The sequence below is a fragment of the Saccopteryx leptura genome, chromosome 12, assembly GCF_036850995.1.
Source record: "Saccopteryx leptura isolate mSacLep1 chromosome 12, mSacLep1_pri_phased_curated, whole genome shotgun sequence".
NCBI classification, from domain to species: domain Eukaryota; kingdom Metazoa; phylum Chordata; class Mammalia; order Chiroptera; family Emballonuridae; genus Saccopteryx; species Saccopteryx leptura.
Genome location: NC_089514.1, coordinates 34,611,372 through 34,633,064, shown reverse-complemented (window position 1 = coordinate 34,633,064; position 21,693 = coordinate 34,611,372). Strand labels below are relative to the sequence as shown.

Sequence of the window (21,693 nt, the reverse complement as noted above, 5' to 3'; positions counted from 1 at the left end):
ATAACAGATTGTGGGGCAGGGGTGGAGGTGGGACGGGTAAAGGAGTCAAGTTCTTGATTCTCTCCAGTTAGAACTCGTGATATTTCAGGATGATGATACAGCATCTTTTAAATTTAATTTTCCAGATGCAGTTGCACACAATAGTCTGTGCTGGGGAAAACAGATTTTACCTTAAAAGCAACTCAAATGATGAAATCAGAAGAACACCTAGAAATCTAAAATCAGTTGTTATACATGCAGTATTTACATTTTCTATTTTTGATTGATTGCAGGGGTCTCCAAACTTTTTACACAGGGGGCCAGTTCACTGTCCCTCAGACCACTGAAGGGCTGCCAAATATAGTGGTCCTCTCACTGACCACCAGTGAAAGAGGTGCCCCTTCCAGAAGTGCAGTGGGGGCTGGATAAATGGTCTCAGGGGGCCGCATTGCGGCCCACGGGCTGTAGTTTGGGGACACCTGTTTTAGAGAGACAGAGAAAAAGAGAGAAGAGAAAGAGAGCAGGCAAAGCTTTCCTTTGCTGTCCCACTTCGCTGCGCATTCACTGGTTGCTTTCCCTGTGTGCCCTGCCTGGGGACTGAATCAGTAACTCTGGTCTTTCAGAAAGATGCTCTGACCAACAGAGCTAACCAGCAAGGGCCTTCTTTTTCATTTTCATTTTATTTTTTAATTACAGTTCATCTTCCATATCATTTTGTCTTAAGTTTCATAGTAGACAATCATATGCTTCCGTGTTTCCCGCTATATTTCAAGTACCTAAATGGCACCATACATAGCTATTACAATAAAATTGACTACATTTCCTATGCTATAATTTACACCCATGACTATTCTGTAACTACCAATTTAAACTTCTTTTTTCTTTTGTTTAGCAAGAGAGACAGACAGGAAGGGAGAGAGATGAGAAGCATCAACTTGTAGTTGCAGCACTTTAGCTGTTCATTGATTGCTTTCTCTTATGTGCCTTGACCAGGGGCTCCAGTTGAGCCAGTGACGCCTTGTTCAAGCCAGCAACCTTAGCTCAAGTCAGCGAACTTGGGACTCCAGCCAGCGACCATGTAATCATATCGATGATCTCATGCTCAAACTGGTGATCTCAGGATTTGGGACCTGGGACCTCAGCATCCCAGGTTGACATTCATCCACTGTGCCACCATCAGTCAGCCCAATTTCGACTTCTTAATCCCTTCACCTTTTTCTATCAGTCCCCAACTTCCCTCCCCTCTGGCAACCAGAAGTACTTATATTTTTTAAAATACAACACACTGAACTCTATTTAATTATGTATAAAGTAACTGTAATTATTAAAAGGGTCTATAAGCCTGACCAGGCAGTGGTGCAGTGGATACAGTATTGGACTGGGACGCGTAAGTCCCAGGTTCGAAACCCTGAGGTTGCGGGCTCACCAACTTGAGCATGGAGTCACTGGCTTGAGCATTGGATTATAGACATGACCCTATGATTGCTGGCTTGAGCAAGGGCTCACTCACTCTGCTGCAGCCCCCCCACCCTCAGTCAAGGCACATATGAAAAAGCAATTAATGAACAAGCAATCAACAAACAACTAAGATGCCGCAACGAAGAACTGATGCTTCTCATCTCTCTCCCTTCCTGTATGTCTGTCCCTATCTGTCCCTTTCCTGACTCTGTCTCTGTTCAAAAAATAAAGAGTCTATAAATTCAGTATTTCAAAAGTCTAAAATTATTCATGCATGTATACATTTGCAACCCTACCTTGTCCCAAAAAAGGATTTCAGGTTGTTTATATGAATAATTACAAGATAAATTTTTTTAAGTAGTTGAGGAAACTGGAGTACAAAAAATATCCATTATGTCAATAAATATTAAGCACTGGCTCAGTGCCAGGCACTAGGCAATGGAAATATGTTGTGAATAAAGAGACAAGACTATTCTCAAAGCTTACATTCTAGTGATGGCATACTGAAAGAAAGACAATAAACGAATCAATCATTAAAATAAATGCCAAATGCTAACAAGTGTCAGAAGACAACAGATTAATGTGATGTAATAAGGAGGGGGTGAAGTGGGAGTACTTAGAAAAATGGACAGAGGAAACCTCTCTGAGATTCCTTTTATCTTTAATATTTATTTTAATCAAAGTACTACATGCATATGCCACTGCACAGATCTGCCTTGCAGATGGACAAATTGCATGAATCAAGAGAGAGTGCAGGTGACTTCTGAGCTGAAATGGGGATGAAGAGAAGGGGCACGCTGACGAGCTAGTGATGAAGCCACTGTGGAGACTCAGGCTGTGACTTTTCACTTTGCAGGAGGGCACAATGTGCCTCTGAATTTTTGGCATCCAACTCGAAGAAGGAATCACAGTTACAGGACAATCTCTCCTCTTGGTCCTGACAAGCCATCATGTGTGATGTTCTCCAAGACTTTGACTAATGCTGTAACTGGTTTCTCAGGAATATTTCTTACAATGTCCTTCAAAATATCCTTTAGAAAAAGCCTGGTAGGCGACTAAAGAGGTCAAGGAAGTCACAGAGAAGGCTGATAGCAATTCAGATACCCAACTCTCTTGTGATTAACAGAAATCCAAAGAGATTTAAGGGGGGTAAAATCTTTTAAATCTTAAGAATACACAGAGCTCGTCAACCCTAGGCCCAAATTGGAATCTACCGGGGAAGACTTTTAAAAATACCCTCACCCAGGATCTCTGGAGGTGAAGCCAGGACACTATGGAGGAACAGAAGATAATTCTCCATAGTTTCTTTTAACTGAATTTCTGGCAGATTGAATTCCAACAAAAACTCAAAATGCAGATATTCTCTGCTGCCATTTATATATGGACTCAGGTATGTTCATCTGCTTAAAAGAATATCTGAGATAGGAAAATTATACCCATTTCAAGAAATGAACATAACTAGTGTTAAATATGACATCAATTCACCCCTAGAGGAAGTTAGCCAGGAAGAAGACCTGGACAGGCCCAAGAATTTTATTTTTTTTATTTTTTTTTTGCATTTTTCTGAAGTTGGAAACAGGGAGGCAGTCAGACAGACTCCCGCATGCGCCCGACCAGGATCCACCTGGCACACCCACCAGGGGGTGATGCTCTGCCCATCGGGGGCGTCGCTCTGCCACAATCAGAGCCATTCTAGTGCCTGAGGCAGAGGCCACAGAGCCATCCTCAACGCCCGGGCCAATTTTGCTCCAATGGAGCCTTGGCTGCAGGAGGGGAAGAGAGAGACAAAGAGGAAGGAGAGGGGGAGGTGTGGAGAAGCAGATGGGCGCTTCTCCTGTGTGCCCTGGCCAGGAATCGAACCCGGGACTCCTGCACGCCAGGCCGACGCTCTGCCACTGAGCTAACCGGCCAGGGACAAGAATTTCTTAAAGAAATAATGTTAGCTATGTTCTAACACAGAGATAAATAGCAAAGGTAAAAAGGAGTATTTTATATGGATTTCTAACATTTTCTTTGAGAATCCTTTACCCAGTACTACTATTTATTAGTTGTTTGGCCTTGGATAGGTTAATTAAGCTTCTTTAAGCCTTAGTTTTCTCATGGACAAAACAGGTTTAATAATCATACCTACCTCATAACAAGAGAGAATGCATGTAAAACACTCCGCACCAGGCCTGGTACCTGGTAAATAGTCAGTAAATATTAACTCTTATCTTTCAACTTTCACTGAATATTTGCTCTGTAGTGCTTTTATTACCAAAATAAACACACCCAACTAGTTCTCAGAAGCTATTGTTTTTTATTATTATTGATTGGTTCCATATCTTTTTCATCTGAATGCGCTGACATTTGGAACTTTGGAGCTACTTGTTCTGTGAAGACAAAAAAGACATTCTGTACCTTTGTTTTTCTGAAGACGGTCATATGACTATGGAACCTTGTTTAGCATTTGATGCCTCTGATTCAAAATTATTTTTGACTGCAAAAGAGCATATATAATCTGGGTGTTGACTGTTGAATACTAAAATCTGTGATTTACAAAGAGTCTAACAATCAGTGTACATATCCTGTTCCAAAATAAGCAGACCTCACATCCTTCAAGAGGTGTTTGTCCCCTGTTAAATGTGAAATATCTTCCTATATTCCATTTCACATTCTCAAAGTATCAGAAATGAAGCATCTCGACTTTGCTCTGCAAGCTTCTTCACTATCATACAGCTTTTAAAAAATATTTTCAAGTGCTGAAAGAAATAAATAGTTCCCATCTTTGACCTCGAAGTTATTGAATGCCATCTAAATAGATGTTGGTGGTCTCCTACAATAAAGCCGGACTAGCACTGAGGTTAGGCACACAGGCAACACCTAGGAGCTAAAGGGACTGGGTTCAAGTGGCTTCTCAGCTGCCTACCAGTTTTGTGATTTTGCAGCTATAAAGGACCTATGAAAGACAGCTTCTTTTTGTGCACAGTAAAATCACCAGGCAGGATTTCAAAGATGCCCAAAAGAAATATATACAAATTGGGATCTCACAGAGGAAAAACAAGACTTAGGGGAAACTCCTCCACATCTGAATTTCATTGTTATTTAACTATTTGATTGGGAAAAGAAGAAGGTTGGTAGGGGAATAAAAAATGCACTAAAAAATATCTCTTTTCTATTCATGGCCACAGAACAAAATTTTGATTGGTGGCAAAACATTATCAATACTGAGCTACTTAGGTTTAACAAATGCACATTAAGAAAAAAATGAGGTTTGTGCTATCCTTGCAAAATACTTCTAAAAGCGTAATTCCTAGGAGTCCTTTTCCGCCAGGGAAGCAGTACTGCGAGTAAGTCACGGTCAAGCTGACTCAGTGCTCCCAAGTGAAACAGCACAATTTTAAGTACAGCTCATCTGTGCTCAGACCTACGTGCTAATATAATAATAAACACAGAGCACTCCTACTGCTTGCTATCTTGCACTTCCCCCATTCATTATCGATTATCAAAACTACGATAAATTGTAGGTCTATGTTCTTGGTACCTGACTAACTTGAGATGCTACAACTCTCCAGAGAAAGAGACAGAGAATTAAGCAGCCCATCCCTTCTCTGACAACAAAGATTTCCAAGAAAAAGAAATTCGCTCTTCGTAGAGATATGTAATCACCGAGTGAAACACAAATTATTGAAAATTTAAGGGGTGACCACACAACAAAATAAACTACCGAATAACCGATCTTTGATGTTACAGAAACCTGTCATGCATGGCTAGCAAAAAAGGCATAACCATTAAGGGGTTTATTCTTAAAAATAGCAATTTTGTGATTATCAGTATCACACCATCAGTAAGACTCAGTAGGTGATAGCTTGTCCATATGGGTGTCCAGTTAACATATGTTTTGTCCTTTTATCTGCAAAAATACAGTTTCTTCAGCATAAATATTGATAATGTCAAGTCAGAAGACAGACACTGAATATTTTGAATATTATAGTTCTAAGTGCTTTTTTAATAGGACTGAAAATTACTTCAGACTAGGAAGACAATCTGGAGGATAGCAAGGCCACCCACAACCAAATGTGATGTCTCTATCATTTCTAGGCCTTTGTGCAGTGGTGGGAGTCAAAGAATTTACATTCCTTACTCTTTTTTAACATTCATCTAATGACCATTTTAAGTATTAAAAAAAAAAAAAGAGGCCCTGGCCGGTTGGCTCAGTGGTAGAGCGTTGGCCTGGTGTGCAAAGGTCCCGGGTTCGATTCCCGGCCAGGGCACACAGGAGAAGCGCCCATCTGCTTCTCCACCCCTCCCCCTCTCCTTCCTCTCTGTCTCTCTCTTCCCTTCCCGCAGCCGAGGCTCCATTGGAGCAAAGATGGCCCGGGCGCTGGGGATGGCTCCTTGGCCTCTGCCCCAGGCGCTAGAGTGGCTCTGGTCACAACAGAGCGACGCCCCGGAGGGGCAGAGCATCGCCCCCTGGTGGGCAGAGCGTCACCCCTTGGTGGGCATGCCGGGTGGATCCCAGTCGGGCGCATGTCGGAGTCTGTCTGACTGTCTCTCCCCGTTTCCAGCTTCAGAAAAATACAAAAAAAAAAAAAAAGATATACCAAAATGTAGTTTATTATTTCATGCATTTAATACTTAAATAAGGACAATAAGATGTACACAAAACTAGATTGTTATAGGAAGAGCTTTAAAATATTAAGAATATTAAATAATATCTCATAAAAAAACAATAAAACTGTTAAGATATTTCCATATTGCTTCTTGATTGGCATCCTCACTTGTAATTTTTTCACCTGTGGACAGAATGAACATTACTACGGGCACGTAGAACACGCTGTTGCGCAGATGAATGTTAAAAAAGAGTAGGGAATGTAAATTTGTGATTTCCACATTGGGCAGCGGCCCTAGTGCTCACTTTAGAGAGAATCCTGATTACAAGTGCCATTTTAACGAGTTTGCTGAACTCAACAAAAAATTAGGAATCGGTTCTGCCAAACTGGTGCGAAGCGGCTGAATTCCACCACTGCCTTTGTGGCAAAACAAGCTTTTGGTAAAATCATCCCACTTGGGATAAAAATAAGGCATTCAAGTAACTGCCCATGTGGTAAAGAAATCTTTTGCAATATGGACTCATAACAACAGAATTATTATTTCACACCAAATTGCCAATATTTCCACAAAACAAAAATGTGAATTTCTCCCAAAATGTGCTTGAATGTTCCATTTAGTGATAAAAACGGAAACAAGGACAGTAAGAGTAAAATTAAGGTGTGTTACACCATCCAGATCTTTCTGAAACATTAATACACAGCTGGCTTCCTTGCTCTGGGTCAGTGGCTCGATCTTACCAGGTGTTAATTCCTGTGTTAGTGTGGATGACCTTTAAGTCGCTTCCATCTCCAGCACTATTAGATTCCACTTAGTTACGCAAATTTGAGTAATTTATAATTTAGTTCTGAGAATGTGTTAAACTCAGGTAATTGGGGCACCATTTTTGCATTAAAGTGATGCCTCAAAACTTCTAAATAGTATTCAAGCAGCTTGACAGAATCTGTCATTTAACAAAAACTCATGTAATATTTATACTATACCCGGCATTGTTCTAAGTGCTTTATAAATATTAATTCATTTATACAGTATTTTCAGTCTACTTAGAAACTAAGTTCTTATGAAGCTTAAAAAGTATGTGAATTGGCATGTTCGTATGAATGAAAGTAAACAATCCCATTGAGGGGGAAGTAGAGGAATGTGGGGGGATAAATGGTGATGGACAAAGACTTGGCTTGGCTTGGGGGGGGCGTGGACACACAATACAATATACAGTGATGTGTTGTAGAACTGGGCACCTGAAATCTGTATAATTATGTTTACCAGTGTCACCCCAATAAATCCAATTTAAAAACTTTAAAAATAGAAATAATTCACTTACCCTTTGAAATAAAACTATTCATTTCTAATAATTAAAATAATCCCTCAAGAATATAAACCTGGACAATTAACGCTCCTCATGAAAGCCTTAGATTGCATTTAAGACAAAGTCCAAATTCCTCAGCAAACCATGAAGGTCCTGCAGCATCTCTGTGCTTTCCTGCTGTCTCACCTGTCCCTTAAATCCTATTTATAATGAACAAAAATGTGTCCTGACTTACCGCGTGCCTATGGCCCTGCTGCCTCTTAGCTTTGATATTCCCATCCCCTCCCTTTAATCTGGCCAATTCCTACTCACTGTCAAAGCACAGCTCACACAGCACCTCCCCCAGAGTCCACCCAGACTGCTCACCAGGGTTAAAAACAGTTCTCCTCTCACACAGCTTTCTGTGATCACCTCCAGAAAATCACTCAGGACAGAATATAACTACATATTCACTCATCTATCTTCCCACTTGTTGTAAATCCTGTAACCCTTTGGGTAGTACGTTCTTGTACTTCCTCGTGCCTCCTGATCATCCAGAGTACAATCGTAACAAAAATTTTTATTTTAAAAATGTGTAAGACAACATTTAAAAAAAGCAAATATATGTTCTTTTTGTTTCCATAAATTGGTTATCAAATAAACATGATTTTAAGTTAATAAAACTGTAACTGGAACTAATTTCATTTTTTGGAAAAAAAAATCACTCCCGGGGGTCAGCGAGTATGAAAAAAACCTCACTACTCAAAGGGTTAAAGGCTCAAATTGTCTTTTCTCTTTAAATCCCCAGGCCCTTGCACAAAAATTGGTACACAGGAGCTCAGGTAAGTAAATGCCTTTAAATAAACAAAACAAAAAATGAATACCTATCCGAATTTTATTTCTGAAGAGGAAGAAAGTTGCGAGACATATCTACAGACCGCTAAATGCCGTAAGTTATATCTATTTAATTACCAAAGAAATAACAGGGGCCATATACAATCAACTTGTTTTTGAGTTAAATTATAGCTCTTAAGGAAACTAGAAATGCCAAAGAAAACTAGTTTCCTAACTGTAGGAAAAGGTGGCATATGGCAAGTAGGTCTTTACAGCTCTTCCAGATTCAGTCCTTGTGGCAATGATTTCTAACTACCGTTTAAGGAGGTGTAAGCAGCACAGGCTCCGCAGCTGACCCAGACATCCAACCAGATGCACTGTGTGTACTTGACTGTGTGCCAGGCACTGAGATGAGTTCCCGTAATAATTACTTTGATGACTGTAGGGAAAACAGCTGTGTTAGGCTTGCTCGCTTGCATTTTGCATGATTAGTGCATGAGCACGTGGCAGAGCCATGTGTGTATAGTCTATGTAAGGTTACAGCTGCTTTCCCTCAGCACGGACTGTGGATCGCTTGCCCTCCACTGCGAGGGGCTGTTTTGCCGTTTACCTGCTGCAGTGAGAAGCGGTCCTTCCCCTGCCTGTGTCCACCATTGCAAGAATGTAATAAACGCGTACAGCCCAACGCTTTCTGGCTCCACAGTTCCTCTACTGTCTGTCCGAATCCAATGAGAACCTGCCTGGCCTCTGCCACCGGCATCACATTGACAAGGCAGTACCTTCACTTTCATTTCTGACTTGCATTAATAACCTATTCATGCTGTTTAACCTAAATCCTACCAATTCATTGACACCTCACCAAAAGCCAGAGCCACTCAATTGTGAGGTTAACAGTACTCCTGTAGGAAGCAGAGACTGCAGGATCCCAAGGTAGCTTCTGCCCCATGTGCAGAGGCCTAGGAACCGAAAACTGCAGAAGCAGAACTCCATAAATGGAGAGAAAAGGAGAACTGGCCTGTTTTCCAAAAGTGGTGGCTTTTCACCAACATAAAGAAGGGCAGAGGCTCCTGCGGACATTACCAGCAGAGTAATCCTGCAGCCAATCAGTCCCGCCCTTTTCTTTTTAGCTCTACTTCTTTCTGTCTCCCTGCCTCTCAGAGAAAGTCTTTCTGATTTGTTTGAAAGCACTGGCTATATTAGCAAAAATTCACACTGTGGGAAACTCTATAGGATGAAAGACGCCATGTCTTCAGTGAATAAATTGTGAGAAAACACAAAGAAATGGAGGAGAAAACTATGCATTAAAGAAACTTTAGTATATGTGCGGTCGAAGCGAGCACACATTAAAGAAACTTTAAAAAAAAAAACACTAATTATAGTCAAAGGACATTATTTGGGTCCTGGATCAAACAAACAAACTTAAATACATATGTGTTATATTTACATATATTTATGTAATATATTTATGTTTTAACATATTTATATATTTGTTTATTAGAGTGTGTTCATCTAAAAGAACATTCATGTTTCAGAGATGCATAGTGAAATATTTTATAAACAAAATGATATGACGTGCTTCAAAATAATACAGGAAGGGGAAGAAAATAAGAGACAGGTGAAACAAGATTGATAATTAAGTTGATTAGTTGGTAATTAATGAGTTAATTGTTGAAACTGAGGGTTTATTACAACATCCTACTTTTGTGTTTAAATTTTTTCCTCCACAGAAGTAATTCTAACGTATTGAAAAATAAGACAGTATCCTATGCTTCTTCAGTTTTACTAGGAAAACAAGGTAAAGTAAAAAAAATTAAAAATAGGTATTTACCAAACATTAATTTAAATCAGGGGTCCCCAAACTTTTTACACAGGGGGCCAGTTCACTGTCCCTCAGACCGTTGGAGGGCCAGACTATAAAAAAAAAACTATGAACAAATCCCTATGCACACTGCACATATCTTATTTTAAAGTAAAAAAACAAAACAGGAACAAATACAATATTTAAAATAAAGAACAAGTAAATTTAAATCAACAAACTGACCAGTATTTCAATGGGAACTATGCTCCTCTCACTGACCACCAATGAAAGAGGTGCCCCTTCTGGAAGTGCGGCGGGGGGGCGGGATAAATGGCCTCCGGGGGCCGCATGTGGCCCACAGGCCGTAGTTTGGGGACCCCTGATTTAAATAATGGAATCTTTCACTAACGGTTTGGCATATTAGGTTTTTTTAACTACAATATCCTAACTTTGATGACTATATTAAAATTTTAACATTTGGATACAAATACAAATTTAAATATTTTTCTATTTTACACATGCAGATTAATTATAAGCTTGCTTCAGTTAAGTTTACAAATTTTCAACTACATAAACAAATTCAACCTTAATATGCACTTACCAGTAGATGATTGCCAAACTGATGTATATAAATTCAAACAATGTTTACGGAGCCCCAAATACAGGGGTAAGCAATAATGAGTTTACAGATGTAATACAAATAAATAATACAATAATTAGAAAATAAGAAGAACTATGTGTTTCACGTACTTGCACTGTAAACCTACTTTTGCCCACCCCTGTATTTACTGAAATTAACCAGTATATTCAACATAATTTTCAGGCATACCTGTGGATCTGTGATATTTATGTAAAGACAGGTAACTGGTAAACTTAAATTTAAAAAAAAAAAAATTAACAAATGCCCAATAAATAACATAGACCTAATTACACCATGAGGGCTTCTACCAACAAAGACAGCCCAGCGGGGAGAGGGACGCCTTTTTTTGTAAAGTGCAGGTGAATGAGCACATTTCTGATGTCCACATAACTGAGTGACTTGAGAATCTTGCATTTTAGCTTATTTTATGGTTTGAATTTAGAGATTCTACATTTCTTTTTCCAGTTATTCTACAGTACCAATTGTGGTTTAAATAATTCGTAAAATCTTCTCTTTAAGCACTAAACCAACCACAACAATAATGATGCCAATTCTGCCCAAATACTGTGCCCCTTCTTGCCTACGAATGGCTTTTGCTTTTGCCTTAGAGGGGTGGGAGGGTCTCCGCCCTTACGCTCAGGGGCCGCACTGCTGGAGGCATCCCTCACAAACTCCTCTGGAGCAAAGTCTCTGGCTTGCGGTTGTTTGGTCCTCCCTTTTCGGTTTTGTTTTTGCTTTTTTGCACAGGGAGCGTCCTGCAGGACTAGCATTAGAATTGCGCTCATTTCACCTAAAACACTGCATCTCCAGGGCAACTGCGAGCAAACGCGCATCGGCGGGTGGGCCGGGTGGCGCGGAGGACCACCCTCCTTGGACCGCGCCTCACCTGGGCGCCACCGGGGTGGCCCCGCACCCGCGTGGTCAGCGCGTCGTGCCCGGTTTCGTCTTCGCCGCCAGAGCGGTAGATGAGCCGGAGTGGCACGATGCTCTGGCGCTCCAGGAAGCGGTTTTCGTTCCTCCTCTCCAGCTCCGTCAACGAGGCGTCTCCTCCAGGCAAGAAGGGGAGACGAAGGGAATGGGGAGAAAAGGCGAAAATAAAGCCCTGACTCACACTGGTCGGTCTTGCGGTCCGCCCCCTCCCCTCTGAAAGGCCCACCGCCCCCTCCCTTCCGGACCCTATGTGGGAAGGACGCCGACACCAGCCGGAGAGCCTTGGACCACTCCTCTGAGAGCATCCAGGATTGGGGCCCAGAAGCAGAACCCCCCGTCCCATCCTCCGCATGCCTCCTCTTCAAAAGAAAAACAGACATTTGACCGAAAGCTCCTGATGCATTTGCGCGCCCCCACACGTATTTTTGCTCCACTTCTCACCACCCTTCCAAATAAAAAATCTCCCCGCGCACTCGGGAAACGGAGATGCCCCTTTGCAATGGGGCTTGAGGGCTGCAGAGATTCCCGGCAAATGGCACGTCCCTAAGCCACGGAGGGTGGCGAACTTACCTGGCCGGCCGCAGCGCGCCAGGGGACCGATCGCCAGGGCGCAGAGCAGCAAGAAGGGCACGGACGCAGCCGCCGCCGCCTGCATGATGCTGCCCTCAGCCCGCCTCACCGGAGACGCTCAGCTCCTCATGCCCGGGCAGCGGGTCCGGCTCCGTCGCCCGGCGACCCCCGGCTCGCCTGGGCCGCCCCCTCCCAGCCCCGGCCGGTGCTGCGGCGGCCGTGGCGCTGCAGCCTCCACCGCGGCTCTGCCTCAGTGCTGCATTGTGCTCCGCGGGCGCTTCCGCTGGCGGGGGGAGCGAACGAGTGCTGCATTGGGCGGTTGGCTGTAGCTAAGTGGTTTCTAGCGCCTCCCACCTCATCTCCTGGCAAAGGCTCCGGCAGGCGACGAGCGCTCTGCAGGGAGCGAGCGCCTGGTGCACTCGCCCCCCGCCCGCGGCCAGGGGCGCGCGCACAGGAGTCGCTGGGAAATGTAGTTCTCCTTCGCGTCCCGCTCATCGCCACTACCGCACGGATTGTTGCGACCTCGTGACCGCGAGGCCTTCTATGACCTGACGACTGGAGGGAGGAAAAGGGCAGAAGAGAGGTCATCGCTGGAACCGAGGTTATCAGACCGCGCCACCGCGGGGGCCGGTATTCACCCACTTCGTCTACCAAGAACTGTATTCATGTTTCCCACAAATTAACAGTTAATTATTATCAGGAAATTATATCCCCAAGAGTACATGGTACTAAGCGCAGGGGACACAACCGTGAACGTCTCTGGTATGCGGCACCTGCTCGCAGACACAGTTGAGGAAATACCGTTGTATACAGTTAAGTGTGAAAAGTGTCCAGGTAATACTAGCTCAACCAATATATTTCAGCAGAGAATACTGCTTTGATCCTGTGGCCTGAAATGCTGCCAGCTGTGAACCGAAAGGGGCTCTGCAGCCACAAGTTGGGGCAGGTTCAAGGGTTCTAGAGATACTGGAGCCTCAAAACTTGAGTTTAAGGCAAACCTCAATAGGGAAATCACAACTGAGCATTTCGGGGTTCTAGAGTAAAGCCATGACCTTTTTGGTGGAGGATTATGTACTCTTTAAAAAAATTAAAGTTTGTTTTATGAGATGATAATGTATGAGAGATGGAGCACCTGACCATGGGGCAAAAAGCATCATGTGGTCACAACTGCCAATCATGAGCTGGGGTTTTGTCAGACCTACTGTTGGGAAAAGTTGTGTTAGGCTTGCTCAATGGTTTACCAGCTGCAAACACTGCTTGACTAGTGCACGAGCACGTGGCAGCACATGTGTATTATCTATGTAAGGCTAAGGGTACTTGCGTTCAGCACAGATTGTGGATGGCAGATTGCCGATTGCCTGGGGTCCACTGTGACTGCGGCAGTAAGAAGAGGGTTTTCCCCTGCCTGTTTGCTTGTCCCTGGTAAACGGAAATGGCCCAACACATTCTGGCTCTACACAGGTCCTCTACCGTCTGCCCAAATCCGATGTGAACCTGCCTGGCCTCCGCCACCAGCATTACACCTACTAATTGATGATATTGGGCAGGTGTAGCAATAAACTATTGTAAAATGGAACTGGTATATCCAAGATTGGGCAAGGGCAGACTGGAAGGCGCAAGGGTGTTGTATGAGCAGAGCCTAGACCAGTGGTCGGCAAACTCAGTCAACAGAGCCAACTCGCGAGCCACGGTTTGCCAACCACTGGCCTAGACCTCCATCACTTTTGTTAACAGTTCCCAGGGCTGGCTCTACCCCAGGATCTTTCTCCCGGTCAGGCGACCTCTAGGCTCTTGACTAATGCAGAATAGATTTCAAGAACAATAGAGTGAGAGAACAAAAGCCAGTTTTATTCAGGTAGAGACAGAGGCCAAGAAACAGGCACTGCTGCTGCCTGCTGGGAAAGCAATAGTACACGTCTGAGTGGACATGGGCCAACATGCAAGGGAGTTGCACGTGTCAGTTTCTGGGATTTTATCTATTCTAAGTGTTTGAACTTTGTGGAACCAAATTCTGTTTCATCCTCAGTTGGGGGGGGGGGGGGGTCTTGTTCCTAATATGGTCCTTTCAGGAAGTGTCATGCTGTTTGCCAGCAGCTTAACCTCCCTTCTACTTGTGGTGTCAGTTTTCATTGTAATGATGGTATAATAAACTTTGGGGCTGATCTCTGGTCTTTTCTCCACTTTAGAATGATCTGGTTTTAGCCAGTCCTTGTTGTCATTGACCTCTACAACCACGAGGGGAATGACATCAGAGCAAAGTTGTGTGTGGTGGGGGCATATCAGGTGACCCACAGAAGACATAAGCTGCCTGAATGATAGTGTTGTGATGGCCTGTTAAAGGTACAGCTGTAGCATCACCTGGGAGGTTTGGAGGTGGTATTTTTGAGGATGGAATATCTTTTAGGATGCAGTATACACTTTCAGTTCAAAATACTTATATCAGTGGTAGTCAACCTGGTCCCTACCGCCCACTAGTGGGCATTCCAGCTTTCATGGTGGGCAGTAGTGGAGCAACCAAAGTATAAATAAAAAGATTTAACTATAGTAAGTTGTTTTATAAAGATTTATTCTGCCAAACTTAGCAAAAATCCGACATAAAGTACTTGGTAAGTAATTATTATATGCTTTAACTTGCTGTAACTCTGCTTTATAAATTTTATAAAGTTTCTTCCCTACTTTATAAATCACCATTACTGTGGAACCGGTGGGCGGTTAGAAAATTTTACTAACAGAGATACAAAAATGGGCTGTAGGTATAAAAAGGTTGACTACTCCTGGTCTGACCTGTGGTGGCGCAGTGGATAAAGCGTCGACCTGGAAATGCTGAGATCGCCGGTTCGAAACCCTGGGCTTGCCTGGTCAAGGCACATATGGGAGTTGATGCTTCCAGCTCCTCCCCCCTTCTCTCTCTCTGTCTCTCTCTCCTCTCTCTCCCTCTCTGTCTCTCTCCTCTCTAAAAAAAAAAAATGAATAAATAAAAAAATAAAAATAAATAAAAATAAAAAGATATATATAAAAAAAAAGGTTGACTACTCCTGACTAATATGGTGCTATGTCTCAGATAAAAGAATATGTAAGTCTGAGAACCAAAGATAGAAGCAGGAGTGGGCCTATTTATCATTACTATTGTTGACAAAATTATCAAAATTTTTGCTTCCCATCTGAGTACCTCCTGAATTATAAGCTGCAACTACCACCTGGCCACTTTGGGTTCCTTGTGTGAAGAGACCAACAAGAAAAGTCACTATCCTGGCAGGGGTTATGATCCTGTCCCTCTTTAATAAGACATTGCTGCTCCCAGAACCTCTGCAAGGAGCACTGACAATGGACAGCTTTCAGCTGTCGGCTCCTTCAAGGATTCAGAGCTGCGGAGCCTCGTTGCCAGTCATGTTCCTTCCTGGAATGGTCCACATTCAATGACTTAGTTATCTTCACCTAGCAACTCTGAAAAGCTCCCTGTAGGGCTGATGTCCAAAGGCACTCCTTAGAAACACCGGCACGCTAAACTTCATCAGAGTCTCCTTCCTGTGGAAACCCAACTTGTGGTAAGTGTGTAATGCCCGTGGCTGAGGCTAGGCAGGGTCATACTGGATTCGGGCAGACGATAGAGGAACTGCGGAGCCAGAGAGCGTCTGGCCATCCCATGTAATACAGCGGTTCTCAACCTGTGGGTCGCGACCCCAGCGGGGTCGCCTAAAGCCATTGGAAAATACATAATGCTATCAGGTATTTACATTCCGAATCATAACTGTAGCAAAATTAGTTATGAAGTAGCCACCAAAATTATTTTTTGGTTTGGGGTCACCGCAACATGAGGAACTGTATTGCGGGGTCACAGCATTAGAAAGGTTGAGAAACACTGATGTAATAGGTCTCACAAAGGCAGACAAGCACAGGGAGGAGAAAACTGCCTCAAACAAACAGCAAAATGGCCTCTCACAGTCTCACAGTGGTGAGCAGGCAATCTGCCAGCCCCAATCTCTCCTGAGTGCAAGCACCCATAGCCTCATATAGGCCGTACACACCTGGCACAGGCGCACACTCACGCATCAATCAGGCAAAGTGCTTACAGCCCGTAACCCCGTGAGCAAGCCTCACACAGCTGCCCCACAACTGACAGTGAGGGCTTCAAGGAATTTAGCAGCTTTTGTGGCTAATTGTCAATCTCAATTTTTATACTGTAAAAATGCTATGACAGGGTAAGGAAAAAGATTTTATAGAATTTCTAATAGGTTCAACTAATGTGGTTTTGGGAGCAAGAGTATGCTAAAAACAAACAATTTATCCCTTCAAAGTTAAAGATGTTTGTTAACAATAAGCAAACTGCTTTTGAAATGGTCGTAGTATAATGAGAACATTTTGAAAATGGATAATTGTGAGTTTATTACTGAAAATAACATCTTTTAATTAACTTAAAACTAACTGATCTCAGGAATATAGAAATTTACCAGTACATTTTAGTGAACACTTGGCACGCTTGTTCTAATGCCGGTGGCTGAGACCAGGCAGGTTCTCATTGGATTCGAGAAGATGGCAGAGGAACTGTGGAGCCAGAAAGCGTTGGGCCATTTCTTTTTAAGTCTCACAACAGAGGTAAAAACAGCCCCTCACAGTGGCTGGCAGGCAGGCAACCCGCAATCTCCCTGAGTGCAAGCACCCATAGCTTTACAGGGACTATTCACAGGTGTTTTGATTAGCGAGTGCTAATCAAGCAAAGGGCTTGCAGCAGGTAAACGAGCGAGCGAGCAAGCCTAACAGCTGTTTTCCCTACACTTGCACAGGAAACTGAAAAATTATCAGGTTTTTGCAAAGGGAACTAATAACACAATTGTTCCTTTAGGACAGCGGTTCTCAACCTGTGGGTTGTAACCCCAGCAAGGGTCAAACGACCAAAATACAGGGGTCGCCTAAAGCCATTGGAAATTAGGCAACCCCTGTGTTTTGGTCTTTTGCAACCCACAGGTTGAGAACCGCTGCTTTAGATTTAAGTGTGTGTTTTTGTTTGAGCGATGACAATACAAACCAAACATGTAAATAAACTGAATTTTCACAAAGTATTAAAATAATTTTTGTAATGTGGGAGCATAAAGACCTGGCCAGTTTGAGTATTTGTAAAATATTTTAATAGTATTTTTTGGGGGGGTGAGAGTAAAAAGTTTTGGTGCCATCAGTAAAATGAAACATTTCAAAAATACTGAATGTGTTCATTTTACCCTTTAAATTTTTCTTATGTTTAAAGTGTATATAATAGTAGACTAGCATATGTATATTATGTAACAAGTTTTGCTGTTAGGAGTAACTTCTGAGAACAAGCAAAAATAAAGCTTTTTAAAATTAAACTTTTTTTTTAAATTTTATTTTATTTATTCATTTTTAGAGAGGAGAGAGAGAGGGGGAGAGACAGACAGAGAGGGAGAGAAGGGGGGAGGAGCTGGAAGCATCAACTCCCATATGTGCCTTGACCAGGCAAGCCCAGGGTTTCGAACCGGCGACCTCAGCATTTCCAGGTCGACGCTTTATCCACTGAGCCACCACAGGTCAGGCCAAAATTAAACTTCTATAGATGCTACCTTCTTGGTTTTGTTAAATCTGCTAATTTGATAGGGTTCACCTACTCCTAATAATCATGTCACTGTTTAACTTGAGACTTGAAGTCAGCAAGATTATTGATGACAACTGAATTTACAATACAAAAGGTAAATGCAATTTACATTTAAGCACAACCAAGTAAAATAAACACTAGAACTTTGATCATTTTATTGTTTGAAGGAATTGTGACATCCTTCAGCAGATGTGGCAGTGCATGTCTATTTCTTAATCTGGTTCTTGGTTTCTTATTATTTTTTGTCACACCCTATTCTCCCAGTGTTCAAAATTTGGCATCTCAGTTTAATATAGTTTGAAGACAAGTTATTTTTGCAAATTATTTGCCTAGGGCTCTTCCTGTTCCTAGATTTTTTTTTGGGGGGGGGGGCATGGAATTTTTAAGGAGGCTATTTCCCTACAAAATTAATTCTGATTAGTGGTCTTGTTTGCAAGGGCCTAAGTTCTGATTTTCTGGGTTTTTTTTGTATTTTTCTGAAGCCAGAAACGGGGAGGCAGTCAGACAGACTCCTGCATGCGCCCGACCGGGATCCACCCGGCACGCCCACCAGGGGGCGATGCTCTGCCCATCCGGGGCATTGCTCTGTTGCGACCAGAGCCACTCTAGCGCCTGAGGCAGAGGCCACAGAGCCATCCTCAGTGCCCGGGCCAACTTTGCTCCAATGGAGCCTTGGCTGCGAGAGGTGAAGAAAGAGAGAGGAAGGAGAGGGGGAGGAGTGGAGAAGCAGATGGGCACTTTTCCTGTGTGCCCTGGCGGGAAGTCGAACTGGGGACTCCTGCACGCCAGGCCAACGCTCTACCACTGAGCCAACCAGCCAGGGCCTAAGTTCTGTTTTTTTAACTTTAGTTGTACACTAATGTGCCCAGGTAAATAGGTGGGCTTAATGCTGCTTCTTTATGTGGAATGGGCAACTTCTTGGTTGGAATGTGTGGAATTATGGGTGCCACACCACCTTTTGTGTAAAATCATTAACCATGTCCTATAACTAACACAGCTAAAAGGCTAAACTGCCCTTTCATTTGATCTAATTGTCTTTGTATTATGGCATTACTTCTCCTGTCTCCACCTGACTCTCCATGGTAAATAATATTACCGCAAAGACTTGAATGCCAACAATAGTAGCTGTTGCCTAAGGTAATTTGGGCCCAAGCAATCTCTCTTAAGCAATCTCCTCTTTGGCCAGCATTTAGACCTTGTAACATGGCACACCCATGGTTTAATATCCAGCTAGCCCACTGAGGCCTTACATTCATCACTACGCTAAAAACCCTTCCATCTCTTATAGGAAGAAGCTATCATCCTACACTGCAGTCTTTTAAAGAAACATAGCATTAGAAAGATTCCTAACTGAAAAGTGTACTATAAAACTTCATTCTCACATTAATCAAAACTACACTTATAGAAATTGATTTTTAAATAAATATAGCATTTATTATTTTAATACAGTATTTAGATAGCAGTCTAAGTCTGGTATTAACTATGCATACATCCTAGTACTAGTGTTTAAAAAAAACAACTAAATTTTTATCCGATAACAAAATAATCTCACAGATCTGGAAATAAGGATTCTAGTTCAACAGTTTTGGGTTCTGAAAAGTTTTACATATATAATTGTTTTCTGTTCCTCTTTTAAAAGTATATAAATATATTTAATTGAATTTACTGGGGTAACATTGGTTAATAAACTTTTACAGATTCCAGGTGCACAATTCTATAATACATCATCTGTATACTGTATTGTGTGTTCACCACCCCAAGTCCACCTCCATCACCTTAAAGATAAATTTGTACTGACATTTATCAGGGTTCTCTACAAAATACAGTAGAATTAAAACATGTATATAATTCCATAAATTATTTTGATATACTAATCAATGCATGCAAGGAAGTCATTAGCTTAAAATACTATTTAAAGAGTCTATTGACTTGTGTAAAATACTCCTGTTGCTACAATTGTTATCTTAGAAAAATAAACATTTAGAGCCACAAAACCATTGTCTTCACTGTGGCTGTCTTCTGGCTACTCCTGGAAAAAGAGCCACCAACTTTGAATGCCACAATCTGTTGCCCTTAAAGTAATTAGGGTACATTTTTTTCTTAATATCTTTCAATGTCAGTGCTCCTGTTATCAAAGAATTCAACTTATCATGGGTTTGCTGGGATCTGTTAGACACTTTTGGCAAAGTGTGTCACTTTCTATCAAGTAAACCAAGAGTTTTCTATCTACCTCACTGAGGATCTTTGAAGATTCCTACTTCTGAATAAATGTCCTTTTGTGAACAAAGCTGTAAACCACACCACTATTACGTCCTTAAAGAGAACTGAAAAACAAAACACCCTCTCTGAATAGACACAACCCAAAGGAAGCTTGACCAGGTCGCCTTTCCTTGATAAAAATTAGGAAAAAGAATTCCTGCCTGTGTGATAGCAACCCCATCGCCAGGGTACACATGCTGCAGACGGCAGGCTGGGATTTCTCCCTGCCCTTGGCTCGGTGCCCATTTCACAGCACAACCCCACAAACTCTATGTGGTGGTCCTGGTACATTTGATAGAATTGTTCCAAATAAAAGGAAGTGCAGGCCTTTTGAAAAAAAAGAATAATCCTGAAATTTGAGGTGGGGGGTAGGGGTTGTCAAGGATGTTTTAAAAGTCCAATGTTCAAAAAAATAGTTCGAAAATAGTGCCAAGATGTTTAGCAACTTTTAACTACTGGAAGGGTTCAACTTGAGCCTTTTTCTTATAAATACAACTAAGGCAAATGGCTCCAAACCACTGTGCAGGCAGTGCCACTGCAAATGGGAGCCTGTCACTCTCAAGTCCAAGGATCAGAGAACAAAGTTAAATACCCTTCCTTTGTTCAGAAAATTTTGGGGAATACGAGTATTAGTGAATGAAAAAAACTTTCTACAAATAAGTTTCCAAGTTGCACCAAGGTTTTTAAAGGCTGTTTTAAAGTCTGAAATAGGTTCACATGTACACAGATGAACTTGTGACTGATAATGCTACAGTAGTAATTTACAACGGAAATAGGGTTTGCATGTATGCATTGAAACGGATATTTCAGTGATCCTCTATTGGTGTGAACAATAAAATTGTTGAAAAGTGAGTATTTCTCACTGATATTGTCCAAATGGTCAAATTAATATACAAATCAAAGTATATAAATCTATGGGGAGTCATACAAAATTTCAAAAAAATTAAGACTGGCAATCAGTTAATTTACAGTGACAATGTACTCATATAATATTCAATGGTACCAATTTTGTGAAAACTTAGTTGTTAATGTCTGACTCTTATAAGAACATAGCAAAAACAAATGCCTGCACCACCTACAAATAAGATTTGAAATATTTTTTGTATTTGAATTTTCTCTAATTATTGAATCACCAAGTGCCTAATCAAAGTAATTCTCTTGTTTCAAAATGTCTATCCTTACTCTTTTATTTCCTGATACTAGATGATGAGGTAGAATTGTTTTTGGAAGAATTTATTTCCAAAGGTAAATGATTAAAAACAGTGGAAAAATTATTCTATTTAGTAGCCTGGCTAAGGTTCTCCCTTATGGCTTCTACTTACCCCTACCTTAAATTAACTTAACCTGTAAATGCCAACATACCAGCATGGTCCAACCAAGTAATCTGTGTCAAATGTTTCTGGTAATAATGATTTCCAGAACCCAACATAGAAATTAATACAATTTTTCCCTTTCTGAATGAAAGTAAGGTTTTTAAAAGCAATGTTGTCATATTATCATGGGACTCAATTTTAATAGACAACAGATTTAACCAGAATACTTAAATTGATAATTCTAAATTTTTTTGTATTTTTCTGAAGCTGGAAACGGGGAGAGACAGTCAGACAGACTCCCGCATGCGCCCGACCGGGATCCACCCGGCACGCCCACCAGGGGCGAAGCTCTGCCCACCAGGGGGCGATGCTCTGCCCCTCTGGGGCGTAGCTCTGCTGCAACCAGAGCCACTCTAGCGCCTGTGGCAGAGGCCA

At 42.0% G+C, this 21,693-nt stretch overlaps 1 protein-coding gene across 11 annotated transcripts in view; it reads right to left on the bottom strand.

Moving 5' to 3' along the window:
• Positions 1 to 12,431, bottom strand: part of ADAM22 (ADAM metallopeptidase domain 22) — a 262,410-nt gene extending 249,979 nt beyond the window's left edge. For 6 of the 11 annotated variants that reach the window (XM_066354300.1, XM_066354302.1, XM_066354305.1 and 3 more), the window contains exons 1-2: positions 12,085 to 12,429; positions 11,471 to 11,631 (exon numbers count right to left, since the gene is read on the bottom strand). In XM_066354300.1, coding sequence (XP_066210397.1) covers positions 11,471 to 11,631; positions 12,085 to 12,169 — 246 coding nt within the window. In that variant the 5' untranslated portion in view covers positions 12,170 to 12,429. Of the gene's footprint in view, positions 1 to 11,470; positions 11,632 to 12,084 lie in introns of all 11 variants that reach the window. The other 5 variants (XM_066354308.1, XM_066354297.1, XM_066354298.1 and 2 more) reach the window with 3 other exon arrangements.
• Between the last annotated feature and the right edge of the window lie 9,262 nt (positions 12,432 to 21,693).